The sequence below is a fragment of the Erythrolamprus reginae genome, chromosome 3 (genome assembly GCF_031021105.1).
Source record: "Erythrolamprus reginae isolate rEryReg1 chromosome 3, rEryReg1.hap1, whole genome shotgun sequence".
Taxonomy (NCBI): Eukaryota; Metazoa; Chordata; class Lepidosauria; order Squamata; family Dipsadidae; genus Erythrolamprus; species Erythrolamprus reginae.
Genome location: NC_091952.1, coordinates 16,708,764 through 16,734,623, shown reverse-complemented (window position 1 = coordinate 16,734,623; position 25,860 = coordinate 16,708,764). Strand labels below are relative to the sequence as shown.

Below are 25,860 nucleotides of genomic sequence, written 5' to 3'. Positions count from 1 at the left end.
TAAGTTTGTATGATGAGGTACCACTGTATATCTGTAAGCAGTGGCTTTAGTTTGGCACAATTTCTGTTTATAAGTGAGGAACAATAAAGGAAACTGGCAAAGAACAAGTCTTGGTGACTTTAAAACTTGTGAACTTCAACTCCCAGAATCCCCCAATCAACTGTGCTTGCTGGGGAATTCTGGGAGTAGAGGTCCACAGGTCTTAAAAATTGCCAAAATTGGACATCACTGTCTGACAAGAACTTCAAACTAGCATTGCAACACCAGTACCACAAGCTGCTTGTGATGTAATTGGTACTCTCTGTGGGTCTGTTGCTTTAAAATTCTTATATTTTTCCTTCCCCTTGAGGAAGGGAGAGGGATTATTATTATTTATTCTTTTTATTGGATTTTTATTTTTGGTAAACTGCTTAGAGCAGTGATGGTGAACCTTTTTTTTCCTCGGGTGCCAAAAGAGCGTGGGCGTGCACTATCGCACATGTGCAAGTGCCCACACTCATAATTCAATGTCTGGGGAGGGAGGAAACAGGTGGAGGCCCTCTGGAGGCTGGAAACAGCCTGTTTCCCAACTTCTGGTGAGCCCAGTAGACTCGTGTTTCACCCTCCCCAGGCTCCAAAGGCTTCCCTTGAGCCTAAGGAGGGTAAAAACGCCCTCCCCCATATCCCCGGAGGCTCTCTGGCTCCCCCAGAGCCTCTGTTTGAGCCAAAAATCAGCTGGCCGGCACACACATGCACGTTGGAGCTGAGGTAGGACAACGGCTTATGTGCCAGCAGATAAGGCTCCGCGTACCACCTGTGACACCCTTGCCATAGATTCGCCATGACTGACCTAGAGTCACTGGGGAGGGCAGAGTGAGTGGGCAGCCATATAAATTCTCTAAATAAATAAATACAGTGTTCCCTCGATTTTTGCGGGGGATGCGTTCCGAGACCACCCGCGAAAGTCGAATTTCCGCGAAGTAGAGATGCGGAAGTAAAGTTGTTAGCCGCCCCGAGTCTGCAGAGAGGGGCGGCATACAAATCCAATAAATAAATGAATGAATACACCATTTTTGGCTATGAACAGTATCACAAGCCTTCCCTTAACACTTTAAACCCCTAAATTACCATTTCCCATTCCCTTAACAACCATTTACTCACCATTATTACTGGTACTCACCATTGAATAAGACACTTAATGATCCTAATATTTATAAACATAATTATTTATTAACAATAATTCTTATTTTTGTTATTTATTTGCAAAAATTATTAGTTTGGCGATGACGTATGATGTAATTGGGCAGGAAAAACTGTGGTATAGAAAAAAACCCATGAAGTATTTTTTAATTAATGTTTTTTGAAAAACCGTGGTATAGACTATTCGCGAAGTTTGAACCCGTGAAAATCGAGGGAACACTGTAAAATGAATGTGGCAAGATTGATGACAGGGTCCAAAAACCAAGAAACACACTGCTATAAAATTAAGAAATGCAATGTTATGACCATTGTAAATTTTATTTACAGTGGAACCTCGACATACGAGCAGCTCTACTTACGAGCTACTCGAGATAAGAGCTGGGAGGGGAGCGACATTTTTGTTCGCCTCCCGAGCTCACATTCGGGATACGAGCGCCAAGGAGCTTTCGGCTTCAGGAGACAGCTCCTTGGCGCTCGTATCCCGCGTGTTTTAAAAGGTTGCAGCCGGCCTGGGGGGCTCGCTGGGGTGCTGGCAAGCCCCCCAGGCCGGCTGCGACGTTTTAAAACACCCGCGCCGCTTCGCAGCTGTCTCCTGAAGCCAAACGCTAACTTCCGCGTTCGGCGGCAGCGGTTTTTTTTGTTGTTGCACGGATTAATTGACTTTACATTGTTTCCTATGGGAAACAATGTTTCGTCATACGAGCGTTCCGACTTACGAGCCTCCTTCCGGAACCAATTAGTCTCGTAAGTCGGGGTTCTACTGTACTGTCTTGTTCTCCATTCACTATTCCTTTTAAAAATTATATTCTTGTTTTCTTTTGTGTAGCAATTTATTTTCTAAATGTTTTCAAATAAAATCACTCCCCTCTCCCCCCGCCCAAAAAAAGCAACAACAACAATCACAACCAAGCTCACAGTCTTTTGTGCTACCTGATTTCATAGGTGCTGGATGTGATTGCTCCTCCCTACACCTCTGACTTTGTGCAGCTTTTTCTTCCAATTTTGGAAAACGACAGCATTGCAGGGACCATTAAGACCGAAGGTGAACATGACCCAGTGACAGAATTCATAGGTAAATATTTTCGGCACTGCGTTTTTATTTCAAGTGTGCAACCTGTTTACATGCATGAACACACCCATACCTCTCAGAGAATTTACCCCAGGAACCTCTGAGCAGAATCCTTCTTCAGATGCTTTTTTCAGCGCTGAAAAGATCAGATGTTTATGAGTTTTCAGGGTGTTTGGACTGCAGGAAAATCTGCACAAAACATGTTTTTTAAAAAACAGTGTCAAGACGGGGGCCATAATACTAATTCCAAAGAGGATCAGAGAAAAAAGGAGAGACTTCCACTAACTTACAGCAAAACTACCAAGAAGAAACTTTCATGGCTTTCATCTTGATTTTTGCTTGTGGAAATTTATTTATTTATTTATTAGATTTGTATGCCGCCCCTCTCTGTAGACTCGGGGCGGCTCACAGCAATAATAAACAATATATAACAAATCTAACAATTTAAAAGAAACACTAAAGGCCCCATTATTAAAAGCAAACATACACACAAACATACCATACATAAACTGTATAGGCCCGTGGGAGATGTTTCAATTCGGCAAAGGTGGGTTTTAAGGAGTTTACGAAAGGCGAGGAGGGTGGGGGCAGTTCTAATCTCTGGGGGGAGCTGGTTCCAGAGGGTCGGGGCAGCCACAGAGAAGGCTCTTCCCCTGGGTCCCGCCAAATGGTATTGTTTAGTTGACGGGACCCGGAGTAGGCCAACTCTGTGGGACCTATTCGGTCACTGGGATTCGTGCAGCAGAAGGCGGTCCCAGAGATATTCTGGCCCGGTGCCATTAAGGGCTTTATAGGTCATAACCCTCAAGTCATGTAAGGATCTTCAATTAAGGCTGAGTTAGGAGGAGAACGGTGCTAATCTATGGCAGTAATGGCAACCTTTTTTGGTTCGTGTGCCGAAAGGGCGTGTGTGCGTGTGCTAGCGCATGCGCCCAATCTCCCCATCCCCGCGTATGCGCACAGGCCTCACTGGAGCTTGGGATGGTGGGAAAAAAGGGCAAACTGGAAGTTTGGAAATACAGACTCCCAGTTTGCCTGTTGTGCTGTTTTTCACACTGTGGAGCAGCGTTCCCTATAAGCTGCGCACATGCGCATGCGCACACCCCAAAATACCCCCCACGCACCCATTTTCATGGGCGCGCGCTCCCCATCCCCCTGCCAGCCCACAGGGGGGCGGGGAGGTGCTGGCAGTAGAAGGAAAGGGCCGCCCCTGCCTCCCCACGGTACCTCTGGCCCCCTCGGCCTTTCGCCGCGGCCCCCTGCCCACCCGATCCGCCCCCTCTGCTCCTCCGCCTCCTCCTGTCTTTGGGCGCGGCTCCTCCTGCACCAGGAACGCACGCCCTGCCCGTCTCACAGTCCCTTTGCTGAGAGCACTTTCGTCCCGGGCTCTCAGCAAGGGGGTTGCAGGAGAGGCGGGGCAGGCACTCTCACAGCGGAGGCCGGCGAAGGTGATATTCAATGTCGGGGGCGTGCAGGTGGTTGTGCGCGCTCCCTATCCCCCTGCCAGCCCGCTCGGAACATTCAAAATAAGAAAAACCTTCGCCGGCGAAGGCTTTTCTTATTTTGAATGTTCCGGGCGGGCTGGCAGGGGGATGGGGAGCGCGCGCCTGACATTGAAAATCACCTTCGCCAGTCTCCGCTTTGAGAAGAACGGAGAGAGAACGAGAGAGAGTGAGAGCAACAGACAGCAAGATAGAAAGTGAGAAAGAGAGAGAGAGAGAAAGGGGCGAGAGAAAGAGATAGCAAGAGAGAGAGAACAAGAGAGAGAAAGAGTGTGAGAAAGAAAACAAGAAAGTGAGAGAGAGAGAAAGAAAACAAGAGAGAGAAAGTGAGAAAGAGAGAGATGAGAGAGGAAGGAAGAGAGTGAGAGAGAGGAAGAAAGCAAGAGAGAGAGACAGAGAAAGCAAGAGAGAGAGAGAGAAGAGTGGAAGGAAGAGATAGAGAGAAATGATAAAAAAGGGGAGAAAAAAAGAGAAATGAGAAAATGATTGAGGCAGAGAATGACAGGAAAGAGAGAGAAACAGAGAGAGAAGTGACTCTTGATTTAAAGCATATGGTAAAAGCACTTAAATAATAAGAGAGAAAAAAAACCCCCAGCCCTCACCTGTTTTTATTAATAGTTATGTTTTTGGTTTTGCTGGTTGATTTAGTTTTAATAGTAATGGATTTTGGTTTTTTTTAATTATTAATTTCTTTTAATAAAAAAGAAGGGATTTTTTCTTATTTATTTATTTATTTATTTATTTATTTATTTATTTATTTATTTATTTATTTATTTATTTATTTATTTATTTATTTATGCATGCTGCCCAGTCCCAAGGGGACTGCCGCTCAGACACTATACTTTTCCGCCCACACTGAAAAAAAATTAGAGGGAACATTGCTGTGGAGCCTTCCGGGAAGTTTCCTAAAGCCCCAGAGTGCGAAAAACAGCACAACGGCAAACCGGAAGTCCATTTTCTGAACTTCCGCTTTGCCTGCTAGGCGTTTTTTTGCACACCGGAGGGTGAGACGGTCTTCCCCATGGCTGAAAATCAGCTGGTTAGCACGTGCATGCATGCTGCAGCTGACATATTGTAACGCCTCGTGTACTCTCTAATATGGCTCTACACATGCCGCCTGTGCCATAGGTTCACCATCACAGGTCTAGGGTCTAAGATACATTTTTTTTTTTACAATGTGGTCCTACCATCCCTGTGGATCCCCCTCCAAGAGTCCCAGAAATTATGAAATTCAAAATCACTTCACAACGTACAATTCTTAAATCTCATCAAACATTTGTGAGATACAATAGCAACCGTGAACACATCCATTTTAATTTTGCAGTAAACTTATTATAGCTGCCCACTCTAGCAGGCACTGGAAAGATTTAGGCACATAAATTCTACTCCAAAGTCAACCTGTCTTGTTTGTCTTCTTTAAAGCTCACTGCAAATCAAATTTCATCATGGTCAGCTGAAGAAAGGAAGAAACTCCGCACCCAGAAACCACTGGTGACCAGGCCCATTTTGTGTCGCAAAAGAAAATTCTGAGTTTTCAGGTTAAGTAGGAACTCACGCTGGACCATTTTACTTGTGTAGAAAGCAACTACTGGCACAGATTGCATCAATGCTTCCAATTCTTGGTTCTTTTGAAGAACTGAAAAGATGGTATAGTTTCCCTGCTCCACATATGTGACCCAGTGAAGTATGGTAGCCATGATATCCTTTAAGAAATTCATTGTTTAGTTTATGACTGGTTACTTCTAGTAAGTAGAGCTGACATCATTTTATGAATTTCTCTCTACTCTCTTGTGTTCCAGTTAGTTTTGTAGACTGGAAAAGCAGTATAGTAATCTCTCAGACTTACTCTCATTCTTGACAATCCTGTAAACATCTGGTGAAAATATTTATCAGATATACCCATCTGAAAACACCCTTTCGCAAACCTTCTTCAACCTGGGCACCCTTACATATAATGGGTCTACAGATCCCATCCTTTGGTGGATCCCCAGGCCAGATAATCCTTACAATGTCTTTATTACATTGGAGCTTGTAAATCAACTATCGTGGATGATTGTTGAGAAACAGACCTATGCTTAGCATCTGTTGCATTCAAGTTCTGATTTTTTTATTAAAAAAAATTATTTGTGCATCACAAATGTTTTATGTTTGTGAACCTTAGCAAAGAAATGCAGGTATTGTTCTTTTAGGAGAAAATATTAAAATATTAACCATTATCAGTAAGTTTCATTACTTTGACAGAAATGCATATATTTGTTGTTACATTTCTCTAAAAGCATAGCATATACAGTAATGTATAACTTGTCAGATCTGTTTTCTTGCTAGATACCAGATGAGTGAAAAGTATGACAGCTTGTAATTTTTAATAAATTTTCTTTTGGGTAAAAATTGTTGTGCCAGTGGAATGTAGTCTTCAATTTGCAAAGCAAACAATGACACTGAGAAAAATACGATTCCGTATAATTTTTAATAAGTGGATGGAGAAATAGACATCAGTTTTCTTCACGTGGCTGAAAAAATGTTGAATTATAATGTTACTGAATTTACTGGGACTTATGAACCTAACCTGTTCTGTCGAGCTCTCTGATAGAATCCTCCCACAAATGCACAGAGACAATTTCAGACACACACACACGTTTGAAAATTCAAAACAATGTTCTTTATAATGAAAATTCACTTAAACCAAGCCCTCTTTTAGTATAGCAAAGAGCACTCGTCTCCAAACAAACTGGTAATTTGTACAAGTCCCTTATCAGTTCTGTGATACTTAGCTTGCAGCTGTGAGGCAATTCAGTCCTTTTTTCACAAAGTGAAACACACTTTGCTCTGGTTTAGTTTCAAAGCAGGGGAATAATCAGCACACAAAAAGTCAGTAAAGCAGTCACGAAACACAATGATCAGATAATCCTCCACAATGGCCAAACCCACAGGCTGCTATTTATAGCAGCCTCACTAATGACCACAGCCCCACCCAACCACAGGTGGCCTCATTTTCTTTGATAATAATCTCTCAGTCGTTGTTGCCTATGCATCGCTCTCCGCATGCGTGGCTGTATCATTAACTCTTGTTCTGAATCCAAGGAGGAGCTAGATAATTGATCTCCTTCTGAGCTGTCTGCTCCACTCTCCTCCTCCCTGTCACTCATGTCTTCTTGGTCAGAGGAGCCTTCATCATCAGATTCCACCGGGGGCAAAACAGGCCTGCAGCATGTGGATGTCTCCCCCCACATCCACAGTCCTTGGGGCAGGAGCTGGGCCAGAGCTAACCACAACACTAACCAAATGAAAATTCTGAGTCATCCAGGTCATAGTCGTCTTAAAGAGCCGCCCCGAGTCTTCAGAGAGGAGTGGCATACAAATCTAATAAATTATTATTATTATTAATTATTAAATATGCTTTTTCCAAAAGGCTGGTGGTAAGCCAAGTATTACTTGTATAATATCTGGCCTTTATCACTTGGCCTTTAAACACTGCTGTATTTGATATATATCCATTGCAATGAGGTAATTAGTTAGAATCTTGTAATATCAGCACTGTTGTGTTATATAGATTTATTAAGACTGCTCAGTAGCTTACAAAATGGTGACTGCAAGATCAAGGACACTGTGCAAGGAACTTTGCCTGCAGTTTCTTGACTGTCAGTCTAGGGTAGTGTTTCCCAACCTTGGGCACTTGAAGATATTTGGACTTCAACTCCCAGAATCCCCCAGCCAGCGAATGCTGGCTGGGGAATTCTGGGAGTTGAAGTCCAGATATCTTCAAGTGCCCAAGGTTGGGAAACACTGGTCTAGGGACTAGTCTATCCATTCACCACACAAAGTAGGAAATTTGATATCCGTATTAGTTTCAGATAATAAATAATAAAATAATTTAAGGAACCTGCCCCCAAACAATACGCATTTCAAAAGAATTAAACATCTTTTTTTGTTTTATTTGTATCATTTATTTATTTGATTTTATATCTGTGGCTGCCAAGCTCAACGGGTGATTCTGGATAGCGTGCATCATAAAACATTACAATAATTTAAAAGTACAAAATATACATTGCACAAAGTAAAACTGCTACTATGGATGTTAACACAGCCAAGAAGTGGGGTCCATGCCCAGACAAACAATTTCAGAGTCGTGTGAAGGCCAACCGTTTTCAAAGGCCAACAGGTTGGGGGTCCATCTTGATACCTGAAGGGAGAATCTTCCAGAGGGCCTAGAAGGCATTTCTCATGGTTTCTGACAGGTGACATTCTTAGGTTAATGGGACCTGCAACATGTTTAATGTTAGATGGATAGAAATTATTTGAAGATGATGGTCCCAAAGGTAACCCAGCCTCAAATCAGGTAGGGCTGCAAAGGTGATAACCAGGTCCTTGAATTGCACTTGGAAACACACCAGTAGCCAATGCTACTCACAAAGCAGCGGTGATGTATGTGTTGAATATCTGAAACCCTTTACTCCCCATGAAGCTGCATTCTCTACCAATTGGAGCTTCAGAATGCTCTTCAAGGGCAGTCCCGTGTAGAGCTCATTGCGGAAGTCCAGAAGAGAAGTCATGAGGTCATGAGTGACTGTGAGCAAATCCAGACATGGGCACAAGAAGCAGAACACCCTAAGACAGAAATCGTCAAACTTGGCAACTTTTGAGACTCATGGACTTCAACTCCCAGAATTCCCCAGCCAGCTGTCCTAAGATGTGCAAAGGCCCCCCTGGCCATGGCTGTTTTTCTAGCAGAAGCCATGAGTCCAAGTGTCCACCACATTCAAGACTAGTGGTAGAAAAACCTTGTCACCAGAAGGCCCGAAGCCACTCTTGTCTTATTTGACCCATTATGTCCCATAAAGACTTCTTACAGCCTCCAAGCATCGAGACAAGGACCCCATGGCATCGTTCAGGCAGCCCAGAATGGAGATGGAAAGCTTCAGTATTAGGTTCCTATTTGGACAGGGGGGACGGCGTTCTGGTAGCGAAAATGGAGCTGCACATGCAGTTCCGGGTGACTGGTAGGCGGGCGAGTGCACCCGAGCGAGAATTTGCTTCTGCACATGCGCAGGAAGCAAAAACTTGCAATAGGACACATGGGCGCACAAGATTTTGGCGATCTCACAAGTGTGTGTGTCCCCTTGTGAGATTTTGTTCCCTGCACATGCGCAGAAGCAAAATCTTGCTCGGGTGCAACTGTGTATCCACTGGAAACAGCGGTGTACGGAGTGCTCCGGTAGCAGTAGGAGCCGGCAACCCTTCACTGGAAAGGTTGTATTTTGATACTTTATATTTATTTATTATTTATTTTATTATTTATTTATTTATTTGTTAGATTTGTATGCCGCCCCTCTCTGAAGACTCGGGGCGGCTCACAACACAAAACAAGGTACAAATCCAATATCTAAAAACAATTTAAAACCCTTAATGTAAAAAGCAATCATACATTACCCCAAACTGTTGGATTACCGCTCTGAGTCTTTGGAGAGGGGTGGCATACAAATCTAATAAATAATAATAATAATCTTGCAGCCTCATCTATGAGGAAAGAGGATTGAGAACAAAGGGCCTCCACAAAGTAGGGACCATGGGCTACATCTTCCCCCTCCTTCAAAATCAACTGCAACTGATCCCAGAGGAAGGAAAACCATGGCAAAACAGTGCCACTCACCAGCCCAGAAGGATGCCATAATCGATGGTATTGAAGGATGCTGAGATACAATTTTGATTCTATGCCTACAGAATAGAACCACTCCATCCTCATCCCATCCCATTCAGGAGGACAGAAGGGAAAGGGGGGGACATGATCAAAACATTTAACTATGTTAAAGGGTTAAATAAGGTTCAGGAGGGGAAGTGTTTTTAATAGGAAAGTGAACACAAGAACAAGGGGGCACAATCTGAGGTTAGTTGGGGGAAAGATCAGAAGCAACCTGAGAAAATATTATTTGACTGAAAGAGTAGTAGATGCTTGGAAGAAACTTCCAGCAGACGTGGTTGGTAAATCCACAGTAATTTAAACATGCCAGGGAATAAACATATATCCATCCTAAGATTATATACAGGAAATAGGTATAAGGGCAGACTAGATGGACCATAAGGTCTTTTTCTGCCGTCAATCTTCTATGTTTCTATTCCCAACAGAGGTCATCTAAGAGCACACATGGTAGATGCAGTCTATCACTCCCATATCCTGGTCTGAACCCTGACTAAAAAAAGGATCAAGGTTAAACCATAGCTCACTTCCCTTTGGGAAAAAAAACAGTGCAAGGTTTTCTCTGCGGAATCAGTAAATTCATTTTGATATTTTATGCAAAATCTTTAATGAAAAACTCGGTTTAAGTATATCAGTCGGTATGTTGCCAGCCCATCCCGCAGAAAGCAATTTTCCCTTTCAAAAAAATAAAAGTTTTTTTTTAAAACCCTAGCTAAAAAAGTTCTCACAAAAGAACATCAAGGTACAATGGGGTCTCCGTAGGTGCAGTGTTCTTCAACAGCCAGGTTGTAGTCTGCTCCTTTCCCACCTTTATATGTACTCGTCACAATGCGCAGCCATCCTTTTTCACCCTGGAATGATCAACACAGGCACATCACAAAAGAATTGTGGCCCAACCCTCGTTCTCCTCTTACAGCTTTGCTCAAAAATGCCATTTAAAACTGGATTTGCGAAAAAGGTTCCAACAATGCAATTGTTCTGTCGGGCTCTCTGGTAGAAGCCTCCCAAAAATTCACAGGTACAAATTTCAGACACACACACGTTTGAAAATTCAAAACAATGTTCTTTATAATGAAAATTCACTTAAACTAAGCCCTCTTTTGGTATAGCAAAGAGCACTCGTCTCCAAACAAATTGGTAATTTGTACAAGTCCCTTATCAGTTCTGTGATACTTAGCTTGCAGCTATGAGGCAATTCACAGTCCTTCTTTCACAAACTGAAACACACTTTGCTCTGGTTTAGTTTCAAAGCGGGGAAAAATCAGCACCCAAAAAGTCAAAGTCAGTAAAGCAGTCACGAAACACAACGATCAGATAATCCTCCACAATGACCAAACCCACAGGCTGCTATTTATAGCAGCCTCACTAATTACCACAGCCCCACCCAACCACAGGTGGCCTCATTTTCTTTGATAATAATCTCTCAGTTGTTGTTGCCTATGCATCACTCTCCGCATGCGTGGCTGTATCATTAACTCTTGTTCTGAATCCAAGGAGGAGCTAGATAATTGATCTCCTTCTGAGCTGTCTGCCACACTCTCCTCCCTGTCACTCATGTCTTCTTGGTCAGAGGAGCCTTCATCAGCAGATTCCACCGGGGGCAAAACAGGCCTGCAGCATGTGGATGTCTCCCCCACATCCACAGTCCTTGGGGCAGGAGCAGGGCCAGAGCTAACCACAACAGCAATGGGCCAGGATCTTTCCAGTTTATCCCTACCTGAAGCAACCACTTTTGATGGTGAGCTGGAATACCCAGATGAACTGGGATGAGGACCAAGGATGGATTTCACTTACCTTTGCCACGGGTTCGCATCGTGATGTTTCGCGCATGTCCCCTCGTGCAATTTGGCTTCTGTGCATGCTCAGTAGCAGGAATTGGCCCAAACACACAGCTGAGGAGGTGATCAACTGCGTGGGACTTTATGTTATCAATTTGACCTCACGCCTGGATTTTGGCAGTTGAAAGACATTGTTTTGGTTCGCGTTTGTGCAGTTCAACAAACGTCTTGGTAAATAGAGTCTTGTTCGTTTTGAAACCTTTGTGTTTGAGTTTTAATTTGGGGCTAATTACCAGCCAGATGCCATGCAAGACAGAACAGAATGTATTTAAGCATTTTCCTTCTTTTGTCACATCCAGAATTACTGTTTGCAGAAAACGTTTGCAGGTCTCCAAAGGTGGCAACCAAGGGTTTGCCATTGTTTATGAATAGTGTTGGGCAAACCCAACGAAGTTCGGGTTTGGCGAACTCACCCAAACTTTGCCGTGAATTTTGGGTGAGTTCCCCGAACCCGAGCAGCAGCAAGCCGCTGCGGCATCCTTTTCTGTAAAAATAAACAAGGATGTGGGGCTTTGACGTCACAGAGACTACTTCCTGGCTGGCCGAAACGGGAAGGAGTCTCCGTGACGTCAAAGCCCCGCCCCCGGAATCCCTTCCCCACCTCCTTTTGCTTGCGGTGCTGCAAGCAAAAGGAGGTGGGAAATCCCACGATGGGATTCCCCACTCTCCTCCCGGGCAGCGGCGTTTTGCGGTGTTCGAGCAAATGCCAAACCCAAACCCGAACTTTACCCGAACTTTTTTAAAAATTCAGGTTCAGCATCCCGAACACTGCAAAGTTCAGCACGAACCCGAACTTTGTAAGTAGTGTTCGCCCAACACTATTTATGAAGATTAAAAATCAACCTCTGTCCTGGAGTGAAACATACAACTCTAATAATCCTCAAAGGTTGTTGTTTTTTTTCCCTTTAAAAGAAATATCTTGCTTCTGCTTACCCAGGGTTCTCCCCACGAATTGCGGACAATCCAGTATTCAGTTCCATCTTCCACACCCCAACCAGCAACAGAGATGATGTGGTTGATGAAAGACGAAGAATGATATTCAGTATAAATTCCTCCAGTATAGTTATCCAGGCCTGGGGTTGCCATGATCCCACAACTGTTGAAATCACATGAAATTAGAAGTCCGGCAAAATAAACAAAATGTGTGTAATTATCACAGAAGTGAAGCGTTCCCAACTAGTATCCAAATGAGCGAGGTGACCGGCAGTGACACTAACTGTGAACCAATCCTGGGTTTGAATACACCTAGGATAGAATTTGAACTTGTACATTTCTATTGAGGTATATCAGGAGACTACACCCTCTTTCATGTAGATCAGTAACGGTGAACCTTTTTTGGTTTGTGTGTCAAAAGGGGTGTATGTGGGTTGTGCTAGCATGCGTGCATGTGCCTATATTTTATTATTATTTTTTAAATTTATTAGATTTGTATGCCGCCCCTCTCTGGAGACTTGGAGCGGCTCACAACAAGAAAACAGTACAAATCCAATACATTAAAACAATTTAAAACCCATTAATATAAAAACAATCATACATCTCATACAGACCATACATAAAACGGAAACAGCCCAGGGGAACCAATTTCCCCATGCCTGACGACAGGGGTGGGTTTTGATGAGTTTGCGAAAGACTAGGAGGGTGGAGGCAGGCCTAATCTCCGGGGGGAGTTGATTCCAGAGGGACGGGGCCGCCACAGAGAAGGCTCTTCCCCTGGGTCCCACCAGACGACATTAAATCTAATATTTTTTTTTAAATGTAAAAACCCATCATTTAACACCATACAACACAAGCATACCATACATAAAACTATATAAGCCTGGGGGAGATATCTCAATTCCCCCATGCCTGGCGATACAGGTGGGTCTTAAGCAATTTATGAAAGACATGGAGGGTGGGGGCAGTTCTGATCTCTGGGGGGAGTTGATTCCAGAGGGCCGGGGCCACCACAGAGAAGGCTCTTCCCCTGGGGCTCGCCAGACAACATTGTTTAGTCAACGGGACACGGAGAAGGCCCACTCTGTGGGACCTTATCAGCCGCTGGGATTCGTGTGGCAGAAAACAGCTCCAGAGGTATTATGGTCAATTCCAGACAGCACTAACAGACTCCACCTTTAGAGAGTTAAATAAATAAAATAATGGAGGTGGATTTTTTTCCCCATCTGGGGGCAGAGGAATTCTGGGAGTTGAAGTCCACTCATCTCAAAGTTGCCATCCACAACTGCAATCACATCGCTTCAACTTGCCCCATGAATCGTTCTGAGCCATTAAAACGTGTGTTCCCTCCCGTACCTGATGGGTCCATTTGCAAAGATTTCCGCCATCATTTTCTCTCGACCGCTCACAGATCCATAATCTCCCACTTTCCAGAGGGTATAATTTTTTATTATATGGCATTCCCCAAAGGTAGTACACGTTCCACATTGGTTAAATTTCTTGCAACCTTGAAAAATAATTGCACAAGATAAATGGAAAACAGCAGTTAATTTTCTCAGATAGCCTATTACAGGTCCTTGAATTATGACAATAGAGGCCAAAATTTCAGCTGCTAAGTGTTGTGGTTCAGTCTGAGTCAGATCAAAGACCAGCTGCATCTCTGCTGGCTCCATGCCCGGGGGAGGCTGAGAGCGAAGAGGAGAGTTCTTTGCAGTCAGAGAGTGCAGACAGCAGTCACGAAAGTGAAGGTGATGCAAGGCCTGGGAGCCCTGGGGAAGGGCTATCTCAAGCAAGTAGCTGTGATTCCCTGGAGTCTCTGGATGATGACGCACAAGCTATCATTAGTATGCGGCAGAGACGCATAGCTCAAAGGAGGAATCAGCTGCGTAGATATTATCAGCGTTGAATGAGGAACACCAGGGGGTTGGGTGTGGTCCTCATTAGCAGGGAAGGGTTTATAAGGCATGAGAACCATTCCGGCAGCGTGGAGTGTTATCAAAGTGAAGTTGGTGTTATCTGCCTTTTCTCTCAGCGTTTTTGTTCCTGGCTCGTGGCCCAGCAGTCTTGAAGACCCGTGGGAGGTTTGTGTCTGTTAGCAACAGCCTCGTTTGGCATTAAGAATCCTGTGTTTCTGTATGAACAATTGCCTTCGTGTATCTATTTGGATCTGTGTTGTGGTTCAGTCTGGTGTTGAGGTTTGGGAAAACCCAGCCAGAACAGTTCTGTATCTGTTTTCCTGATCTGTAAGGACATTTTCTGTTGGCTTCTTTTCTCTTTACCATTATAAAACTGTGTTTGGATTCAACCGGTGTGTCTGGCTTATCTTTTTGGGTTGGTCATAGCTTCCGGAGTGACCCAGACAGAACACTAAGTAAGAGAGCTGTTAGGTTAATTTTGTCCGATTTTATGACCTTTCTTGCTACAGTTATTAAGTGAATCCCTACAGCTGTTAAATCTGTAGCAGCTTGTTTGTTAAGTGAATATGGCTTCCTCACTGACTTTGCTTGTCAAAGGATCACGTGTCAAATGATTCTGGGACACCGCAATAGCACTTACTTACAGCATATTTACTTCACAGTGCTTTTTCAGCCCTCCCTTAGCGATTTACAGACTCAGCATATTTCCCCCAACATTTGGATTCTCATTTTACTGACCTGGGAAGGATGGAAGGGTGAGTCAACCTTGAGCCTGGTGAGATTTGAATTCCTAAATTGCAGGCAGCTGGGATTCAGCAAAAATAGCCTGCAATACTGCACTCTTAGCTACTGCACCACTATGGAATTATGAAGCTGCTCGATGTACATTCAACATTTTATGTTCTTGAAGGTTATTTTTGTAATCAGCCTGGCTACCTTTGATGGATGCAAACTAGTTCCAAGCAATTTGAAAAGGGTTTATTTAAATAACATGGTTATTTGGGAGCTAACAGCCTGGGGGGCTCCACCTTTAGGGATATACAGTGGTACCTCCACCTAAGAACGCCTCTACTTACAAACTTTTCTATATAAGAACCGGGTGTTCAAGATTTTTTTTGCCTCTTCTCAAGAACCATTTTCCACTTACAAACACAAGCCTCCGAAACTAACCGGAAAAGGCAGGGAGAAGCCTCCGTGGGGCCTCTCTAGGAATCTCCTGGGAGGAAACAGGGCTGGAAAAGGCGGGGAGAAGTTTCTGTGGGGCCTCTCTAGGAATCTCCTGGGAGGAAACAGGGCCAGAAAAGGTGGGGAGAAGCCTCCGTGGGGCCTCTCTAGGAATCTCCTGGGAGGAAACAGGGCTGGAAAAGGCGGGGAGAAGTTTCTGTGGGGCCTCTCTAGGAATCTCCTGGGAGGAAACAGGGCCAGAAAAGGTGGGGAGAAGCCTCCGTGGGGCCTCTCTAGGAATCTCCTGGGAGGAAACAGGGCCAAAAAAGGCGGGGAGAAACCTCCATGAGGCCTCTCTAGGAATCTCCTGGGAGGAAACAGGAGCAAAAAAGGTGGGGAGAAACCTCCATGAGGCCTCTCTAGGAATCTCCTGGGAGGAAACAGGGCCTCCACCCTCCCTGTGGTTTCCCCAATCGCACACATTATTTGCTTTTACATTGATTCCTATGGGAAAAATTGCTTCTTCTTACAAACTTTTCTACTTAAGAACCTGGTCACGGAACCAATTAAGTTCGTAAGTAGAGGTACCACTGTATTACCAAAGCTACTCAATTTCATTTGCAAACATCAATAGTATACAATTATTATTTTTTTCAATGCCTTTTAACAACGCTGCCTTAATATGTTGGGTGGTTAGGGAAGATAGGAGTTGCATTCCAGGGTGTTGGATAACACAGTGTGAAATTTACAAAAAACTTTTGCGAAATTGGCAAAAATTGGGGTGATGATTATTACCATTCCTTAGAAGTTACAATCATGTCTGTAAATGAGCTATGTAGGCTACATTTTGCAGCCATTGCAAGGCCAATATGAATAGTGGATGGTTGAAATTCCCTTCTCCTTTTTCTTTTTTTGGAGCCCACCTGAAACACACTTTGGTGTTTTGATCATACACACCTTGGTCTTTAGCTTGATAATTGTTGCATGTTTCATCTGGGATGCCTTGTTCGTGAGCATATTGCCACACGCCATAGTCGTCCCCACCTTCACAAGATCCAGCATCGCCACAGTCAATCACATTTTGAACGGAGAGATACGCCGAAGGCCAAGCACCCTTCTTCTTGATATTTATGCGATCTAAGAGAGAGAAATGAACTTTGCGATAAAAACTGCAATGCTTCCAAGCCACAGACTGAGTTCCCACAATGTGCTAAGGTCAAATATTTTTCTTTGAGGTCCTTTGAGCTTGTATGTGTTCCTGCTTTAGGCCTACCGGATCGGAACAAAGAAGCCCCCATGAGCAAAAGATTCAATTCAAACACTTTTTTATATAGTTAAAGATGCTTTGTACATACAGAAGCAGACTTTTTCGGTTCATGTTGGCAGAGGCCCTGCTTAAATTAGTCAAGAGATAACTAGCCCCCATTCTTTCTTGAGATAAGGTCCATAAGTCACTCACATGCCCTCACAGATCTCCAGGTTTCTTTTCTTTTTCATTCATTGGCATCTCTGCATAACTTTTAAAGGAGCCACAGCAGTTTCAATCTTACATTCCAAAAATAATCCAAAAATGGATCTTAGAAACTGGCTTTTTGACCACGTTAGTTCCTTCCCTTTTAAATCTCAAATGTTCTTTCATTTTTCTCTTCAATACCATTCTGGCCAATTCAGTGTTTTACCCCAACCATTTCCCACTGTCCATTGTCTTTTAATATGGCAAAACTTGGGCTGAGAAACAGCAGTGTGGAACCTGGTTAGGTTCAACTTAGTTAAGATCCAAAAGAAGACTTTAGGCTAAAGCAGGGTTGGGGGAAAAAATCTCCAGTGGATGGCAGTGACAAAGGAATTCCATGCCACTAACAAGGAAGCAATAGCAATAGCACTGGGAGTTATGTACCACTTCACAGTGTTTTACAGCCTTCTCTAAGCAGTTTACAGAGCGAGCATGTAGCCCCCAACAATCTGGGTCCTCATTTTGCTGATCTCGAAAGGAATGAAGGCTGAGTCAACCTTGAACCGGTCAGGATCAAACTGCTATCAATCAACAGAATTAGCCTACAGTACTGTATTCTAACCACTGTGCTACCCAGGACTGCAAAAACTTTTACTACCACACTGTGGGTGTGGCTTATCTTGTGGGTGTGGCTCGCCATCATGTGCCCAGGTGGGAGTGGCTTCATGATCATGTGACCGGGGAGGTGGCTTAAAGGTCATTTGACTGGCTAAGAGGTGGCCAACTTGACGTCACTCATGTCAAGGGTTTGGGTTAGGGTTAGGGTGCCTGGCCTCTCCTCGCCTCAAACACACACAATTTCCCTACCTATTTACTATTACTGAACATCCAAAATGTACTATATACTATGTATATATGGCGTATGTGTACATACATATTACACACAGACACATAAAAATATACATTATCTACTTTATAAACTCTATGTGTATGTATACACACATGTACACGCACAGCTCTTCTAAAATTATACACATTCAAACTCATTTACTGAGATAGGAAAAACATACCCAGAACCCAGAAGGGGGAAAAAAGAAAAAAATCAATTTTTTTCTACTGGTTCTGCATACCTGCCCATATCTGTAGGAGCCCATCACTGCTACCATCATGGCTCTATCTAAGAAAGCAATGTGGATGTGAAACTACCAGGAGTTGAAACTCAGCTTGAAGGAGACCTTACCTTCAATCAAGAGGCAGAAAACTGCACAACTAATTCAAAGATAACACCAATGAGATAAGTCTCCTTTCAATAATAATAATAATAATAATAATAATAATAATAATAATAACAACAACAACAACAACAACAACAACAACAACAATTGATCACATACTCAGATCGCACAGACTGACTACAAGCATAGACATGATGCTGTGGCACAGATGATCCACTGGAACGTGTGCCAGAACTACCATTTACCAGTGGCAAAGAACTGGTGGGATCAAAAGCCCGAAAAAGTGGTCCAAAATGAGCAAGCAAAACTACTGTGGGACTTCAGACTTCAGACTGACCGAATTCTGAAGCATAACACACCAGACATCCTGATTGTGGAGAAAAAGAAAGTATGGATCATCGACATCGCAATCCCAGGAGACAACAGAATTGAGGAGAAGCAGCTAGAGAAATTAGTGAAATACGAAGATCTAAAAATCGAGCTGCAAGGACTCTGGCATAAGCCAGTGAAAGTGGTCCCAGTGGTACTTGGCACGCTGGGTGCAGTACTAAAGGATCTCAGTGGACATTTGAAAACCATCGGAATTGACAAAATCTCCATCTGTCAATTGCAAAAGGCCGCTTTACTGGGATCGGCAAACATAATTTGCCACTACATCACGCAGTCCTAGGTGCTTGGGAAGCGCCCGAGTGGTGATGAAATACGAAATCCAGCATAGTGATCTCGTTTGCTGTGTGGTACTGACATAATAATAATAATAATAATAATAATAATAATAATAATAATAATAATAATAATAATTATTATTATTATTATTATTATTATTATTATTATTATTATTATTATTTATTAGATTTGTATGCCGCCCCTCTCCGTAGGCTCGGGGCGGCTCACAACAGTGATAGCACAATATATAACAAATCTAATAATTAAAAGTCACTAAAAAACCCTTATTTAAAAAGAAACATACACACAAACATACCATAGGTATAGGTCCAAGGGAAATGTCTCAGTTCCCCCATGCCTGGCGGCAGAGGTGGGTTTTAAGGAGTTTACGAAAGGCAAGGAGGGTGGGGGCAGTTCTAATCTCCGGGGGGAGCAGGTTCCAGAGGCTCAGAGCCGCCACAGAGAAGGCTCTTCCCCTGGGTCCCGCCAAACGACATTGTTTAGTCGATGGGACCCGGAGAAGGCCAACTCTGTGGGACCTAACCGGTCACTGGGATTCGTGCAGCAGAAGGCGGTTTCGGAGATAGTCTGGCCCGATGCCATGAAGGGCTTTATAGGTCATGACCAACACTTTGAATTGTGACCAGAAACTGATCGGCAACCAATGCAGATTGCGGAGTGTTGGTGTAACATGGGCATACCTGGGGAAGCCCATGATTGCTCTTGCAACTGCATTTTGCACGATCTGAACTTTCCAAACACTCTTCAAAAATAGCCCCATGTAAAGAGCGTTACAGTAGTCGAACCTCGAGATGATGAGGGCATGAGTGACTGTGAGCAGTGACCCCCGGTCCAAATTGCTCAACCTCCGAAAGGCATACCACACTTTCAAATGGAAACACTTAATTTGATCTGAAAGTTATGATTGTGGTGTGAGGTGTAGTGACTAAGATTGTTTTTTAAAATCCCTTAAGATTTGTCCAGGGGAAGGCAACACCGTAAGTATTCCCTACCTGCAAAGGCACTGGTGCTGCCGTGAGCCCAGCAGGATCCACAGTATTGGGGAATGTGCTGGTTTCGAGTGGTGCTCACATAATTGACTCCATCTCTGTTTCTCCAGTCCAAACTCTTAGGCAGCTTAGAGATATCCAAATATTCATGCGGACGCGGATAAGTTCTTCGGGGGGGGGGGGATAATAAGAAAAGTCAACTTCCTGTGAGCAAAGGTAAGTGGGTTATTTATAACAACAACAATAATAATAACAACAGAGTTGGAAGGGACCTTGGAAGTCTTCTAATCCAACCCTCTGCTTAGGCAGGAAACCATACATCATTACAGACAGATGGTTATCCAACATTTGCTTAAAAACTTCCAGTGTTGGGGCATTCACAACTTCTGGAGGCAAGTTGTTCCACTGATCAACCATTCTGACTGTCAGGAAATTTGTCCTTAGTTCTAAGTCACTTCTCTCCTTGTTTAGTTTCCACCCATTGCTTTTTGTTCTACCCTCACTCAGGGGCTTTGGAGAATAGGTTGACTCCCTCTTCTTTGTGGCATCCCCTGAGATATTGGAACACTGCTATCATGTCTCCCCTGGTCCTTCTTTTCATTAAACTAGCCATGCCCAGTTCCTGCAACCGTTCTTCATATGTCTCAGTGTTTGCTCTGATTTATAACCAAGTCTATCCTAGTCTGGAGATCGTATATAATTCCCATTTCATTGATTCACCGACTGTTTGTGAAAGAACTTAGGCATGACTTTATCACGAGATGCCTTTGTTCCTAAGAATTATGATGACCTCAACTACTTTCTAAAGTTCACAGATGAACTTTGTTCTCATGCCTGTTTTGCAAAACTCCAGGGGGAGGGGAACATCATGGGACAGCAAACACTTTAACATATCAACATTTGGATATAAAGGGGGGGGGGTCACCTTCCCAATTGGCTCACTTTGTGTTTTGAATTATATCACCCATAATACCCAGCAGCCATGCAGGCTGAGAAACTGAGAAAGATAGATAAAATGATGATAATGATGATGATGATAACAGTAATAATAACAACAACAACAACAACAACAATAATAATAATAATAATAATATAATGAGTTGAAAGGGATCTTGGAGGTCTTCTAGTCCAACCCTACACCACTTCAGACAAATAGTTAGCCAACATCTTCTTAAAAACTTCCAGTGTTGGAACATTCCCAACTTCTGGAGGCAAGCTGTTCCACTGATTAATTACTCTAACTGTCAGGAAATTTCACATGATATTCTCCCAACTTGCCCTACAGTTCTCCACCCAGGTTAAGAATCATCTCTCAACCCCACATCCATCACATGGACCACTCCGTTTCCCTCAACATCCACGATCCTGCCCTGTACTTCCGGCTGGTACTGAACAAAGAATGACCTTGAATCTTCTGCAAATAATTTGTTGTGTTTAGTATTTTTCCCTCTCATGCAACCACCCCTCCCCAATTCCCACAGTACTATCTCTAACTCAAAACGATGGCTTGGGCGTGGCAAAGTTTTTTGGGCCTGGCTGAGTTTTTCTATATCCTGCTTAGGTTGACTGTCCTCCTGTCCTTACCCAAGAGACAGATGGACCTTGCTAACTTATTTTTTCTGGGGTATCTCCATTAGGTTGACTTCAGCAGTTTCCAGACCACGAGTGAGAATCATGCTTGGCTGCACAGCTCTCGAAGTAGCATTTCCTTCCATGTTTAACCTTCAACCTTTCTATTTTTACCCCATGACAATCATTAATTGTTGCACCTTATGATTCTTGATCTTTTTATGTATACTGAGAGCATATGAACCAAAGAATAAAGAATTCTATTCTATTCTTTGGTTATCTCCGGGACCGCCTTCTGCCGCACGAATCCCAGCGACCGGTCAGGTCCCACAGAGTTGGCCTTCTCCGGGTCCCGTCGACTAAACAATGTCATTTAGTGGGATCCAGGAGAAGAGCCTTCTCTGTGGCGGCCCCGACCCTCTGGAACCAGCTCCCAGATATCAGAGTTGCCCCCACCCTCCTTGCCTTTCAGAAGCTCCTTAAAATCCACCTCTGTCGTCAGGCATGGGGGAATTGAAATGTTTCCCTTCCCCCTAGGCTTATAGAATTTATATATGGTATGCTCGTTTGTATGATTGGTCTCTTAAATTGGGGTTTTTTAGATTATTTTTTAATATTAGATTTGTTACATTGTTTTCTTTATTGTTCTTAGCCGCCCCGAGTCTTTGGAGAGGGGCGGCATACAAATCTAATAAATAAATAAAATAAATAAATTCTATTCTATTCTACAAAACTTTCACCAGACCAATCCTTGAATACAGCTCATCTGTCTGGAACACACACCATACCGCATTTCAGACATAAACACTCTAGAAAATGTCCAGAGATATTTTACTAGAAGAGCCCTCCACTCCTCCACTCGCAACAGAACACCCTAAGCAACTAGACGTACAATCCTAGGTTTAGAAAGCTTAAACACGACCTAAGCATAGCCCATAAAATCATCTGCTACAACATCTTTCCTTTCAACGTCTACTTCAGCTTCAACCACAACAACACACGAGCACACAACAGATACAAACTTAAAGTAAACCACTCTAAACTCAATTGCAGGAAATACAACTTTAGTAACCAAGTAGTCGATGCATGGAACTCACTACCAGACTCTGTAGTTCAGTGGTTCTCAACCTGGGGGTCGGGACCCCTTTTGGGGTCGAATGACCATTTCACGGGGGTCGCCTGAGACCCTGGGAAAAGACAAATTTCTCCTGGTATTAGGAACTAAAGCTTCTATTCTGGCATCTTGGAACATATTTTTACAATCCGACCAATCAGGCGTTTACAGTGGGGGCATCTCTCTGACCTTCCTTCCAATCAGCTCAAAGCTCTGTTGGGAGAATTGGCGCTAGACTTATGGTTGGGGGTCACCACAACATGAGGAACTGTATTAAGGGGTCGCTGCCTTAGAAAGGTTGAGAACTACTGCTGTAGTTAGTATCATCACCTAACCCCCAAAACTTTACCCTTAAACTATCCACTGTTGACCTCTCCCGATTCCTAAGGTCAGTAAGGGACGTGCATAAGTGCACCAGTGTGCCTTCCATCCCCTGTCCTAATGTTTCTCTTTTACTAGTATCATGTATATAAATATTATTATATCTCAGTATACCACCAATAGGTACTTGACAAAACAAATAAATGAAATAAATAAATATAGTTGTTCCCTATTAGTTGGAGGGAAGTCAAGTGACACTGACCTAGAGCAAGGGGCAAGAGAACAAATTTCAGGCTGGACAGTTTTTTGTTTTGTTTATGTTCTAACAGCAAGGATTAGTTGAGAGAACTATAAACTGGAAGTGGAGAGACACCCTTTATTAAACCTCACAATTGTAGTATTTAATTACTATTTTATATTTCAGCTTATAAGATTCTGTTTTGCAATCATCCATCTCTGACCCATCTCCACCTTTTTTTTCAACCTGGACAACTTTAAAATATGTGGACAACAACTCCCAGGATTCCTCAGATGCCTGGTGAATTTTCCCCATATTGGCTTTGAAATTCTGGGAGTTGGGGTGAAAGGGGAAATGTTAGACATGAGTCAGAGCTGGATGGATCATGTGCAGGTTAAGAAACTGATCTACACTGATCAGCATCGGGAGTCCACATTTTCAGACAGAATATTTCCCCAGTTCTGAGATGTCACAGAAATAATTCGAGATTCAACCTCTACAAATTTTGGACTGTATAATTTTGGACTAGATCACAGGTGACCAAACTGTGGTCTGCAAAAATATTGTGGTGGTCCATGGAGAAATCTTGGTCCCTGGGCTAGATATGGCTGAGAGCAACTAATCCAGTCGAAGGAGAGGAGAGGAAGAAAAGGAAAGAAAAGGAAAGGAGGGAAAGAAAGAAAAGGAATGAAGGGAAGGAAAGGGAAGGAAAGGAAAGAAGGAAAGGGAAGGGAAGAAGGGAAGGAAGGAGGGGAATAAGGGAAGGAATTGAAAGAAGGGAAGGGAAAGGAAGGACTTCAGCTACAGCTGTGGAACATGGGACTGACTTTCCCAACAACATCAGCAAGCCACTGCCAAATAAGCTTCAATTATTTTGTAATAATCATACTACCTTTAATAATTTTGTTTCAATTAGACAACCTTTAAAGATTTTGTTATGATTAAATAAGCATTTACGATTTTGTTATAATTAAATAAGCATTTATAATTTTGTTACGTTATATAGGTGCATTTCATATTAATAAAATGGAAGCTCTCTAGTCACTATTTTACAAATGTAGTTATCCTTTTAAAAAAAATCATATCAGTGGGTCTGCGGGGCTTAAAATTATGAATTTGGTGGTCCGCGTGATTTAAAAATATGACCTCGGTGGTCCCTGAGGTCCACAAGGTTGCGGACGGCTGGACTAGATGACCTCCAAGGTCCCTTCCACTCTAATAATTAACCGCGTTATACCGGCGGCGGCTCATCCGAGGCGCCCAAGCAGCGGCTACAGCCGACGTCCCACCCCGCTCATCCGCGCCCCGGGAAACATCCAGAGTCCGAAAAGCGAGGGAGGCTCCCGGGCGCCTGGAGGGAGATCTCCGGCTCTGCAGTCTCCCTCCGCCCGTCGTTGCAGGATCGCCCCCCGCCCTCCAAAAGCTGGGGGAAACCTCTGCTGGAAGACTGGGGAGAAAACGATCGGACGGAGTCGGTCTACGTGCTCAACACACACGCTAACACGGGAAGCTTTTAAAGAAGAGGTCAAAGACGGTCCATTGTCTGAAACGGTCAAGGGTTGCCTGCCTGAGCCTGGGGTTCGACTAGAAGACCTCCCAGGGTCCCTTTTGCCAATCTTGTTACATCCTGCCTCCCCCCTGGCTAACATCTCCAGCTGTGCCAGATCACCGTCCCAACGCCACGCCGGCTGGGAATGCTGAATTTTGTAGTTCTAACGCATCTATCTATCTATCTATCTATCTATCTATCTATCTATCTATCTATCTATCTATCTATCTATCTATCTATCTATCTATCTATCTATCTATCTATCTATCTATCTAATCTATCTATCTATCTATCTATCTATCTATCTATCTATCTATCTATCTTTCTTTCTTTCTTTCTTTCATCCCTCCATCGTCTCTCTATCATTAATCTATTATCTATCGTCTATCTATCATCAATCTATCATCAATCAATCAATCAATCATCTATGTATCCATGTATCATCCATCCATCCATCCATCCACTCTTTATCTTCTATCTATCTATCTATCTATCTATCTATCTATCTATCTATCTATCATCCATCCATCGTCTATCATCTCTCTATCGTCTATGCATCTATGTATCTATTTATGTATCTCTGCATCATCCATCCATCATCTCTCTATCGTCTCTGTCTGTCTCTATCTATCTATCCATCATCTCTCTCTCTTTCTCATCTATCTACTCGCTTACTTATTTGAGTTGGAAGGGACCTTGTAGGTCATCTAGTCCAGATCCCACTCCACCCCGCTGAAGCAGAAGTCCCTACAACATTTCGGACAAATGGCCGTCCAGTCTTCCATTTGCTCTGGCTGAGGAAAGGCTACTTCCCAGCTCCGGCCTCCCTTCGGACCGGCTCAGCAGCCCAGCTTTCCTTCCCCCCCACCCCCGCATCTCCGCCCGCCTCGAATCCCGCCGAAGCCTCCCGGACTGGAGCTGCTTTGATTTTTTTTTTTGCGCGCCGCCGCTTTTTACCGGACGCCGGGGAGGTTGCGCGGCAGGGGCTTGTAGCAGCTCTGCCCTGCGTGGAAGTGGAGGCCGGCGGCGTCCACCGAGGCCGCCAGCAGCGCCGGCAGGAGCCAGAGGGCGAGCGTGGAGAGGTCGCGCCCAGGCATGACGCGAGAGCACCGGCTCGGCTTGGGAGACGCTCGGCGGGGAAAAATGGGCTCGCGCGTGGAGCCGGCCGGCACAGTCGGGTCTCCTGTGTCGGGAAAGCTGAAGGACTGAAGGCGCCTGAGGGAAGCGAGGTGGCCAAAGGCCTTGCCGAGGCAGCGACGTCATGGGGAGGAGGGGGACGAAGAGAGTGGCCGCCCCGCCTCGGCTCGCCTCAGGTAGGCTGACGGGTTCGCCCGGGATTGCGAGAGCGGGAAGCCGGTTGCGAAAGAGGGAAACAAATCAGGCGGCTCCTCGTGACTCAGAGGCCGTTGGGC

The 25,860-nt window shown here is 43.9% G+C and overlaps 3 protein-coding genes across 3 annotated transcripts in view; 1 reads left to right on the top strand and 2 right to left on the bottom strand.

Moving 5' to 3' along the window:
- NELFCD (negative elongation factor complex member C/D) overlaps positions 1-6,138 on the top strand; it is a 36,598-nt gene extending 30,460 nt beyond the window's left edge. The window contains exons 14-15 of the mRNA XM_070744544.1: positions 2,122-2,251; positions 5,173-6,138. Coding sequence (XP_070600645.1) covers positions 2,122-2,251; positions 5,173-5,207 — 165 coding nt within the window. The 3' untranslated portion in view covers positions 5,208-6,138. The remainder of the gene's footprint in view (positions 1-2,121; positions 2,252-5,172) is intronic.
- The window catches only part of PRELID3B (PRELI domain containing 3B), a 137,309-nt gene that overhangs the window by 28,725 nt on the left and 82,724 nt on the right, over positions 1-25,860 (bottom strand). The gene's annotated exons all lie outside the window — the stretch shown is intronic.
- LOC139163629 (cathepsin Z-like) lies at positions 9,019-25,759 on the bottom strand. Its single transcript, XM_070744543.1, has 6 exons — positions 25,406-25,759; positions 19,661-19,824; positions 16,251-16,430; positions 13,570-13,720; positions 12,214-12,376; positions 9,019-10,293 (listed from the first exon to the last, which is right to left on the bottom strand). The coding sequence occupies exons 1-6, from the start codon at positions 25,543-25,545 to the stop codon at positions 10,180-10,182; spliced, it is 912 nt and encodes a 303-aa protein (XP_070600644.1). The 5' UTR covers positions 25,546-25,759; the 3' UTR covers positions 9,019-10,179.